Genomic DNA, 12,500 nt, shown 5'->3' on the forward strand with positions numbered 1-12,500 from the left:
CAACGATGTCCCACGAACACTTTCTATTAAGTAGACATCTATAGAAAATGAGATAATAGCTCTCTTCTTTCTTGTCTCAATTAGCGCACATCGTTCAGGCAAAATGCGCGCAAGCACGCAATAAACTGAGGATGATTCTCCAGGAGACTTCGAAATTACTAACCTTCTGGTTAATGAAGTCTTTGTAAAAGGCCATTAGGGGAACGCAATGAAAGTTTTTTGGTTAAAAATGCCATCGAGGCAGAGAGATAACTTGTAGTAGTCGCAGCTTCATTCGTTATTTGTCTTCTTTTTTCCGAGGGTTTCTTTATTTACGTAATCGTATGTTCGTTGATTTCAACGTGAGGAAAAATATATACCTAAGTTATATATATATTATATATATATATATATATATATATATATATATATATATATATATATATATTTATATAGTATATTACTTAGGTGCATATGTACGTATGTATAAATCTACGGTAGAAAGGTGGAATGAAAAACTGAGGACTTGGAGCAAGTACTTTCGCAGTCTATTCTACATTTTCAAGTTCACACTGAATATAATAGAAGTTGTCTCTTTTGCTTAAAAGAACACGACGCCGCCTATATTAACAAACTGTAAACCCGATCCCTGGCCCCCTTTCCGTTTTTGTATATAAAGGTCTGTCAACTTCACTTATATTCAGTGTGAACTTGAAAATGTAGAATAATCTACGAAAGTACTGGTTCCAAGTCCCCCAGTTTTACATTCAAATTTCTACTGGGGATTTAAAGATATTCCCAAGTACTCGTTTCCTTCGTGCTACACTGGATGTATATATATACATATATATTTAAAAATATAAATTATATAAATATATAAATATATTATATATATATAGTATGTATATTATATATATATATATTTATATATATATACTATATATATGCGTATATGCAGTTTTTTTCTAAGGGTTCATCCTTTGCATATTGAACCTTTTAATTTTAACCAGTCTTTGAGAGGAGGCGATTTATCTTTCAGTTCAAATCAAGGACTTGTTACTTTTCAAATTCATTTTCGCATTTTCATGGATTGTCTGGGCCACCTCTTCAATATCAGAAGTATACATATTTTCAACCCGAGTAACATATTGCTAAGACAGCATATTTTGCTAAATGTGTGGTATTCAGTTCAAGGACGCCCTTCTCTCTCTCTCTCTCTCTCTCTCTCTCTCTCTCTCTCTCTCTCTCTCGTCCCTAACTGTAAACTTATGTGATTCATTCCTTTCATTACTTGTACTGTACCTCCAATCATATTCTCTTTCTCCCATCTGACTTTCCACCCTCTCCTAACAATTATTACATAGTGCAACTGCGAGGTTTTCCTCCTGTTACACCTCATAGGTCCCAGCGCTTGGCCTTTGGCCTAAATTCTATATTCCAGCTCTCTCTCTCTCTCTCTCTCTCTCTAACCTGACCTGTCACTGTTCTTAATATGTTTAGGTCATATCCCCATGACTGCAATCGTCGTTTCATTCTCTACAGTTTTCAGATATACATTTCTGGAGTAATATACATTTAACATCTATTTTTCAAACCTCTTTCTTATTCTTTCCGTGAGTTCCCTTTCGTCACGAATATGTTTAGAAAGATTGGACTGCGCATCAGTCGATACCTTTTCTTATACCTTTTAATCCAGAACAAAAACAAATTTGTATTGCTCTTAAATTTGCATTGATGCAGATCCCGAGAGTCATTCTTGCCATTTCAAGCATTTTCATTAACTCATTTTTTCTCCCTCCCATTTCATATTAATGTGACTTTTGTCAGTGCTGACATTTTCCGAAGTTTTAGTTATTAATATCATCTTTTTACTGTGAATGAGTCGTTGCAAATAAAGTCATCTGTAGATTACGTAAGTTTGAGTTGTTCAGTTCTCCTCTTTCACATTCTGTATTAATATAAATTCCGACAGGCAGTGCAGTTATATTTAAGCACCTTGATTCGTATAATTCTTCTCCTTCTTCTTCTTCTTTCACGTCTTCTTCTTCTTCTTCTTTCGCGTCTTCTTCTTCTTCTTCTTCTTCTTTCGTGTCTTCCCTTCTTCTTCTTCTTTCGCGTCTTCTTCTTCTTCTTCTTCTTCTTTCGTGTCTTCCCTTCTTCTTCTTCTTTCGCGTCTTCTTCTTCTTCTTCTTCTTTCGTGTCTTCCCTTCTTCTTTTTGTTCTTCTTCATCTTCTTCTCCTTCTTCTTCCTAGGGTACGCGCGGAGACCGGAAATCCCGGGAAACATTTTTGCAAAAGCGATTTATCTGCGCGCGAGGAAGTTGGCCGACGCTCCAGCTCCGCACCGAAGTTTTCGGGTTCCGGCGAGAGACAAGTTCTAAAATAATTCAATACTGCGGAAAGAAATTAAGGGAAATAAAAAACTTGTACTCGAGGGGGGAGGGGGGGGGAGAGGGAGGGATGTGGGGAGGAGGGGGGTGGCTGGCGGTTTGAGAATGATTTCGAAAGACTTTTTCGCCGACGCCAGGGAGAAATAATTCAATCTCGCGTTTCTTTGGTGGGCGCGGTCTGAAACTGACTTGCCTGTCTCCTCTGCTGTAATGACGGACTGAAAAATGGAGGTCTTCGCTTGAGCGTTTCAAAGGCATATCCCACCTCCTACTACTACTACTACTACTACTACTACTACTACTTACTACTACTACTACTACTACTACTTGGTTACTACAAATAAAAGTCTGTTTTATCTTTTTACATCCTCTGTTGATTTCCCTTCATCCTTATACTAATATACTAATTTCTCTTTCACTCACGTCACTGAGTAATTTCTGCCTCTCTGAGATCACGTACACTCGTCATTTCATAACATATGTGTTGATGCATATGCGTCTGAATTCCCAGCAATTATGTTCACGAAGAGAAAATCTTTATACTGACTCTCAATATTCTGAATGTAATACAAATCTTAACAGCCTTTAGATAAACGAGTTTTATAACTTCGTTTAATTATGATATGACGCATTCAATAGACTGATGTAATGGGAAAGGTCTGGCATAAAGTAACCGTTTGAATTTATATCTGCATTTCGAATGCATGCGAACAAAATTAACATATTAATGAATCTCCTTTTACTAATCTGCAGCATTAATGCAAATGCATATCAGATAATACTAATAAAAACCGGCTCTATCGAGTATACATGCTATTATGCTTGCTGGACATACATTACAGAACGAGAGCCATAACGGTAAGAACTAAATGAAAATGTTAATGACTCAGAAACAACTTGCAATTATCTCTATGACCGAAGGTCATTTTTAAAACTATAAATTCCATTACATAGTTTTAATGGCCTTTTAACCTGGCTCCGTTGATCAGCATGCAAAAGTCTCCGTCACGTGAGTAGCTTTTTACGGATTTTATTTTTCCTTGGTGGGGGGCGCGGTTAGACGATGTCTTAGTTGATTTTTTCTTGCACACTCCTGCCTGCATTTACAAACATTCTTCATCATCTTTCTGTTGAGAAACAACGCCGTAAAAAAATTAAAGAATATCCGATTTACTTTTTCCCCGCTATTCTGGACAGAACTTAAAAGTGCCACTTACAATAAGTGCTTTGTTTTTGTGTTACTATTTTTGTATGTACATGTTTTCTCTTCGAATTTTGTCCTATGATTTTTATATCAGCAATGACAGCTAGTGCATTAGATAACATCAACAAGAAATTGATTCTAAAAAGTCCAGTTCTATTAGATTTTTGTTCGAGAAAATCCGTCCTACCCATTCCCAATATAAACATACTACTATAGAAGATTAACATTAAACGTGCATTTGACGTCTAGGCCAGTCCCTTACGACGCTCCTGATTGGCTGCTGATAAGCCAATCACAGGGCTGGAAACTCTCAGTCTCTCTCGCGAGTTCACATGGGTAGGATCTATGTTCCACCTCTCTTGAGGTATACGTCTTTTAGGAGAGGTGGAACATACATCCTGCCTATGTGAACTTTCGAGAGACACTGAGAGTTTCCAGCCCTGTGATTGGCTTATCAACAGCCAATCAGGAGCGTCGTAAGGGACTGGCCTAGACATCAAATGCCCGGTTGATGTGAATCTACTATAGTAGTATGTTTATCTACTATAGTATGTTTATCTACTATAGTACATTAGATAACATCAACAACAAATCGGTTCTAAAAGAGTCCATTTCTATTAGATTTTTGTTCTAGAAAATCCGTCATACCTATTCCCAATATAAACTACCATTTGAAAAACATACTACTAACATACATACGCGTTATTTGATTTTAAGCGTGTAATTAACATTTCATCAGAGACTTGCTGAGGTCACGACACATTTATGCTCAGAGAACATGGCTCTCAATACGAAACATACAGTAAGTTTCCTGTTAAATGTATATTGTTGAAAAAATTAGCCAAACTGACCTGGTCATTTTCTCTTTAGTTAAGCCCAGCCTCGCACGCTAGATTTCCTTTCTCGATACACACAGCTGGGAATTTAACTCATTTATTCACATCCTTAGTCTTCTTCTACCATGAAAAACATTTCACCCGAGTTCGCAACATAAATATTTTTTAAAAAATCGGTGAAGTCTCCGATAAGTACAAAAATCTATGTCAACATTCCCCATTGACCAAGTGATTTCTGTTTCACATTTTCATGTATATGTGATCATTTATAACTCTGTGAAATAAATTAATGGCAAGATGACGAAAGTTGCCTGGTCATCGTGTATTTAATTATTCATGCAAAGTTTATATAAAAAAAATTCTATGCATACACCTACGTTAAAGTAAGTAAAATCCACGAGACCGTTGTAGTATGTATTTATAGCTATACATCTCTTACTGGTAAAATAAAGTATTCTGCCAGCATTCCCAGTTAAGTTATTGCCAAGGGGAAAAGCTTTGGCCAAAGGATTTTCCTCGAATCATGAAAAATTGAAATCCCGAAATATGAAAATAAAAAAAGCAGGAAAATAAGGGATAAATGCGAGACGTCATGGCCATTAAAACGAATGCGTCTTGACTTGTCGTTTGACCAAAACTTCTCCTGCCGGATCAAGCACTCTAGGGAGTGATGGAGGAGGAGGAGGAGGAGGAGGAGGAGGAGGAGGAGGAGGAGGAGGAGGAGGAGGAGGAGAGGAGGAGGAGGAAGAGGAGGAGGAGGAGGAGGAGAAAGGTAGGGAGGGAGGGAATATGCCAAGCAACTGGGGATACTCGGTGGAGGCATAGAAGACATCTCGAAGTTATATTGCCCAAAAGGGAGATATCAACTCTGACCCAAGGCCTCTCTCTCTCTCTCTCTCTCTCTCTCTCCTTAGTGGCCCTTAATGGGAAGTATGTATTTTATCCCCATTTTATGATTGGGAAGGATAAATTTAATGAAAGCAGGTTCAGGCCTGACGTGTCTCGTTGGGTTAGAGTTTCCCACTAAAATATTATGACTTAGTCTCAGAATCAAAGCATTACTATTATTGCTCTTGTCTCTTATTATGCTATTACCATTATTGATATTATTGTGTATTAAGGAATATTATTACACTGTTATTGTTAATTGATTGCTTACTAGTATTTATTTTCCAGGTGGTGTCACAAATATCATCTATATCATCACTATCTTTACATCACTAATTTCACAACTATCATCTACACCATCACTAGTCTCACAACTGTCATCTATATCATCGCTATTATTACATCACTAGTCTCACATACTATCATCTATATCATCACCATCAATGCATAACTAATCTCACTAATATCATCTACATCATCACTATCATAACATCACCATAGTCTCACAACTATCATCTATATCATCACCATCATTACATCACTAGTCGCACATACTATCATCTATATTATCACTATCATTACATCATTTGTGTAAATAATAATAACAATAATAATAATAATTTGCTATTTTCTGTTCAACCTTCGCGAATTTCTCATTTAATGGATCCCGCGGCCCAGGTGTTAAACGCCGATGAAACGTCTTTTTTTTTTTCTCTCTCTCTCTCTCCTCATTTTGCGAGCAATCCTATCTAATGAAGCGAATACTTAATAACCGCTAAATGCTGCGCCCTGAATTTGTGGCTTAAAAAGCTCTTAAAGGTGGGAGACCCAACGTCTTCCCGTGGGGCTATTTCAGGCTGGTATTCCTGTTTAGCTTTTATGGTCATGACTGAAGAAATAAATTGAGGTGAATTATTTCTAATTGTCTATAATTTCCTCTGGTTATTTATCGGTGATAAAGTACGATAAACCTAGTATATTATTTTTGTATTAACCTACGTTTATTTCAAATTGGTTGCATGAAAATTTGTGTAATAATACAGAAATATGTATACGGATTATATTCCCACATAGAAGCATGCCGAGTTTTATAACCATTTTATTATTATATATTAATCCATAGGTATCGTTTTAAACAGAATTCAATGTATAACGCTCTTCATTACTCCCAACTACCAGTTGTTTCTGGCAACAAGGACAAAATAACACAATAACGATAAATTATACTGAAAACTTCCGCGTAGCTTCACAAACAGAGTAAACGTAATTATTCAAACGTTCTTATTAAATAAACTAACGTAGCGAGAATATTCGCCCGGGAGTCATTTTTATCGAGGGAATTTAGACAACCACTTCCTGTCGTTATCGTTCTATAGCTGCAGAGAGTCAGCCACTTTCATATATAGTCTCTGTTGCTGCATTTTTTTTTTTTTGTCCTGTCAATCTCTGTCCCTCTCGATCTATTATTAATCTATATAGTCTCTCTCTCTCTCTCTCTCTCTCTCTCTCTCTCTCTCTCTCTCTCTCCAGCATACATACACAAACACACACATGCATAAATACATTCATATATATATAAAAAGATATATACCTATATATAATATATATATATATATATATATATATATATATATATATAAAGATTATATATTATTCTCTCTCCAACTTCCAAGGCCTCCCCCCTCTCTCCAGTTATATATATATATATATATATATATATATATATATATATATATATATATATATATATATGTATGTATATATTCCTCTCCCCAATTTCCAAGTTCTCTCTCCTCTCTCTCTCTCTCTACTATGACAGGCTACGTCAGACACCGTAAATATTTTTTGATTATGGAGGCATCTTTGTCTCGCAGCTGTCGTATTTCCAATACACAGTTCCCCTGATGTTATTCGTGTTTTTTAGAGGCGGGGAGGGGTAACGTGGGGGGAGAGGGGGGGAGGGGGTTGAGGAACCTCTGGCAGATGCGTGGCTCGGTGTAGGCTCTTTGTGATACGTTAATACTTTCTTTTTCCTTTCGTTCTTTTCCCGATACACAAGCAAAATAGCCTTCGCGACTTTGGTTCCATAAAGAGACATTCGTCTGTTTATTGAATAAATGCCTGTGCAAAGGGAATAACTCAAGCACCGGCAAAATACAATTAAGAAGGTCAATTAAATATAGGATTAAGGTTACTTAACTGGTCAAAGACGTCTATTGTAGTTTGCATGATGCCCCATTGTTTATATTTTTATGTAGTATGTCTATACATATAATATATAACAAATATATATATATATATTATATCTGTGAAACTGATAAAAATGTTCTGTTACAACCGAATTCCATCTAATAAAAGGAGCCCATAAAAACGCCCAAATATAAAAAGTAAGTATACGATATTTCAGAGACTGCCTTCTCTCTCTTCGGGTAGGTAATGAATTCATTACCTACTTGAAGAGAGAGCCACCAGCAGTCTCTGAAATACAGTATTAACGCTCTATATTTTAACGCTTTTATGGGCTCCTTTTATTATATATATATATATGTGTATATATATATATATTATATATATATATATATATATATATATATATATATATATATATATATATATATATATATATATAATAAAAGGAGCCCATAAAAGCGTTAAAATATAGAGCGTTAATACTGTATTTTAGAGACTGCTGGTGGCTCTCTCTTCAAGTAGGTAATGAATTCATTACCTACCCGAAGAGAGAGCAGTCTCTGAAATAATATACTTACTGTATGATATATATATATATATATATATATATATTATATATATATATACATACATACATATACACACATATATACATATTCTCGTTAGACGTTCCTGTATCATCCTTCTGATACGTGCTGTAACTGCCTTTCCAGAGAAAATTTCACTTTCATTCCAAAGGACCATCTAGCTTGACTTTTACTCCAACCATATAATGATCAGATATACCTCAAGCCACCGCTTCTAAAAATTATACCCATCAACTTGATCTTCTCCTACTCTTTATTGATATATATAATCCAGCAAGCCCATTACTCTTTACCTTTTCCATTTTGTCCTTCAACAATTATGCTTATAAATATTCGTTTCTGTAGATCAGGCATTCCCCATGATATAACCCCCTTCCCAATACAATCGTGTTTTAGGGACTTCCATGTCAGCCAACCTCGCGCACCCACCTTTTCATATTCTTTCAAAACACCCGTCCTGGAAAAGATTCCAGCTCTCCTGGAAACGTTCCCTCTCACTCTCATTCTTTCCCATTCTGGTCCACAGATGACGCAGGGAAAAGGATGAAATGTAGAATAAATAAATAAAATAAATATATATATGTATATATATATGTATATATATATATATATATAATATATATATATATATATATATATATATATATATATATATATATATATATGGATTTTTATCACATCACCGTGATTCATATACTACAAGCATTAAGCTACAAATGTCCTTTAATGTCCAATTCGCCCTACCTCGGAATTAATATAGTTTCATATATATGTTAACCGGAGGGGAATTATTTTCAGTTGATAATAATTTCGTCCTCTCGTGGATTCGAACCAGTTGACAGTGGAGAAATCAGGACTTCAGTGAAGTTACCGACTCGGCCAACATATATTCTATTTATATATTACTGGTAATCTTAAATGTATTCCACATAGGAAATTAAAAACTGTAAATGGTCAGAATATGCCCAACAATTTCGTCCTCCAATGGACCTCTTCTTGGAGCATTTATTTCGAATAAGAAGAAGAGGTCCATTTAAGATGAATGAAACTGATGGGCGTAACCCATTTACATGGTTAATTTTCCTATGAGGAATACAACTGACACACACATATATAGTGTATAATGCACATATATACACATGTACATATATATATATATATAAGATTATATATATATATGTATATATATAGTATTAATTATATGTAATATATATATACATATATATATATATATATATATATTATATATATATATATATATATATAATATATATATACGTATATATATGTGTGTGAGTGTGTGTTGTTTGTAAGCCCACGCAAACAAGTAAAACCCAACGAACGTCCTCGTTAGCGAGAAAGTGTTTTTGCGAGGGCATCGCCGCCCCCCCCCCCCCCCCCACTCCCCCCTTTTGCCATGGGCGGGCGATGTTTGTTCGTGAAATCACGCATCTTTCTCTCGATTTTCCATCGAAGTGGTTGCTTACAATTTTATGGTCTATAAAGACTAAATTGAATGATGGAATTGCGTTCGGGAAAGGCCGCGTCACAACCACACGATAGTTTCGTATCTTTTTTTTTTATAGAAGAAGAAGAAAAAACCTGAAAATACAGTGATTTTTTTACTTGTTTCTGGTGGTCCGGAAACTGAGTAACGTTTAGATTATTTTACGGTCAAGTTAACTATGTACACAAATAATTCATTAGAAGAAAAAAAAACTGTAAACGATTAATGACACGTGGTTTATATACTCTGCTTTGCTTAAGACTAGAGTAAAATATTGGGACGATAATATTCCAAAGAAAAACGATAAAACAAAAAACTTACATTAATGAATAAACCTACATAAAAACCTTACGTTAATGAATAAATGTATACAAAAAATTTACGTTAATGAAGACATCTATGTAAAAAACTACGTTAATGAATAAATTTATACAAAAAACTTACGTTAATGAAGAAATCTATATAAAAAACTACGTTAATGAATAAATTTATACCAAAACAATAACGCTAATGAATAAATGTATACCAAAAACTTACGTTAATGAATAATTTTATACCAAAAACTTACGTTAGTGAATAAATTTATGCCAAAAACTTATGTTAATGAATAAATATATACAAAAAACATACGTTAATGAATAAATCTATATCAAACCTTAAGTTAATGAATAAATGTATAAAAAACTTGTTAATGAAGAAATTTATATAAAAAAACTTACGTTAAAGATTAAATCTATATAAAACAACTGCGTTTATGAATAAACCACACAGAAAACTTAGGTTAACGAATAAATCTATGCCAAAATAATTACGTTAATGAATAAATCTATACAAAAAAGTTATGATAATGAAGAAATCCATACGGTAGAACCTTACGGTAATGAACAAATTGATACGAGAAAACTTACTTTAATGAAGACAAGTTTACGTGTGTGCATCTATCTGCATATGTATACAATGTCAACCTTTACAGTGAAGGATTTAACTGGGAAAGTATGTAAATACTACTCCACATAAGGAATGAGGCCAAACTCGTTGGTTACGCGCGCATTTTTAATGCTGAAATATGCAAATGCTCCGTTACTCTTGATTAATGTGGTCTTAAAAATAATTCTATTCTGCCGAAAGACTGACAGTCTCTCTCTCTCTCTCTCTCTCTCTCTCTCTCTCGCTCTCTCTCTCTCTCTCTCTCTCTCTCGCTCTCTCTCTCTCTCTCTCTCTCTCTCTCTCTCAAGCACCTTTTGAATAATGTTACTGCCACACATTATGCTACAGCTGGTAGGTACGATACAAACATTAATAATAATAATAATAATAATAATAATAATAATAATAATAATAATAATAATAATAATAATAATAATAATAATAATAAAAACAGACAACCGATACAATATCGATAACAATATCCACGGAATAAAAACAACGACATTAAGATTTCCGCAAATACAATGGAATAGGAGGAGTTTGGGGGTTGGGTTGAGGAGGAGGAGGAGGAGGAGGAGGAGGAGGAGGAGGAGGAGGAGGAGGAGGAGGACTCCCCCCTGAGACAGGGTACATCGGAGCCCCCTCCCCCCCCCCGGGAACAGTGCCAGCAATATTTGCAGCTGACCATTTTCATTTCCCGGTGCTTATATTTTGTCTGTGTAAATTCGACGAATTACTTTACAGGAAATACATGATCGAAATCGTTCTATGCGATATATAGACCTTTAGAAGAAGAGGAGGAGAAGGACACAGAGGTGGGTAAAGAGGAGAGAGGATTGGAGGAATAATGGATGAGGAAATAAATGTCGTAAACTATGGGATTTATAGGTATGCAGAAGAGGTGGAGAAGATAAAGGTTGAAAATGGGAGTGAAGATAAATAAAAGGAGAAAGGAAAAACGTATAAAATGAACATAAAACAATGTTAAATGAAGCAAGACAAAAAAATTATGAATAAAATAAAAAGGCACAGAAGCATGGTTAAAAAAGTGTAAAGAGGAGAGGGAAGAGCGAAATAGAGTATAAAAAAGCTGAAGCGTTGGAGAGAAGACGTTATATTTATGAAGAAGGAAAAAGATAAAACAAAAAATTCTCATGGACATATAAATCTGCAAGAATAGAGAGATGTAACGTGACTATATAAGCTGCGAAGAAACGTGGTTTACTTAGGTTTGCGCAAATCAATCCCTGGAAAATACGTACATATTTTACGTGAGAGCTTTTCCTAGTGAATTTCTGCCTTAATCCACGATCATAGAACTATGAGAAGTGTTTAAAATGACTTCTCATTTGTCCCATATATCACCCTAAAAAACTTCATCAATATATATTAGTGATTTTGTTTGTTGAGATGCCTAAATCGTCCATTCACACTATGTGAAACAAACACAGCCAAGTAATTCACTCCGTGAACTCCCCACCCCCCACACAAAATAACAAACAAACAAAAGGAAAAAGTTATAGAAAACAAAACTTCTTCTTCTCCTTCTGAGAGAGAGAGAGAGAGAGAGAGAGAGAGAGAGAGAGAGAGAGAGAGAGAGAGAGAGAGAGAGTTGTTGTCTGATTTCCATCCAAACATCAAGTGCAGAACTTGCAAAGGCCTAATTTGGTAAACAGTCTCTCAGAAAGAAGCCTTTTCGTGAGGCCTGGTGGAATAAGCATTAAAAGTTAAGACGGAGATAAGCCTAACACTGGCTACTCGGTGTGAAATTAAATGATCTTCGTTCTGCTGGAGATGAAACTATTGCGTTACGCGAAGGGAAAGTTCGCCCCCTTTTCTTTTCAAAGTCAACAAGAAAACATAGGGTAGATTCCTAGGGAGATGAAGAGGGGGTGGTTGTTATTTGTTGCAATGCAATGCTGCAATGTTTCAATTCGTTGAGAAACATGCATTCATCTCCATTACTTTGATCTCTTAAAAATTTCTTGACAT

At 35.2% G+C, this 12,500-nt stretch overlaps 1 protein-coding gene across 1 annotated transcript in view; it reads left to right on the plus strand.

The window, feature by feature from the left end:
• Positions 1-12,500, plus strand: part of LOC135207784 (protein Star-like) — a 112,050-nt gene that overhangs the window by 6,177 nt on the left and 93,373 nt on the right. Inside the window, exon 2 of the mRNA XM_064239609.1 lies at positions 5,066-5,181. Coding sequence (XP_064095679.1) covers positions 5,066-5,181 — 116 coding nt within the window. The remainder of the gene's footprint in view (positions 1-5,065; positions 5,182-12,500) is intronic.

The sequence above is a fragment of the Macrobrachium nipponense genome, chromosome 34 (genome assembly GCF_015104395.2).
Source record: "Macrobrachium nipponense isolate FS-2020 chromosome 34, ASM1510439v2, whole genome shotgun sequence".
NCBI lineage: Eukaryota > Metazoa > Arthropoda > Malacostraca > Decapoda > Palaemonidae > Macrobrachium > Macrobrachium nipponense.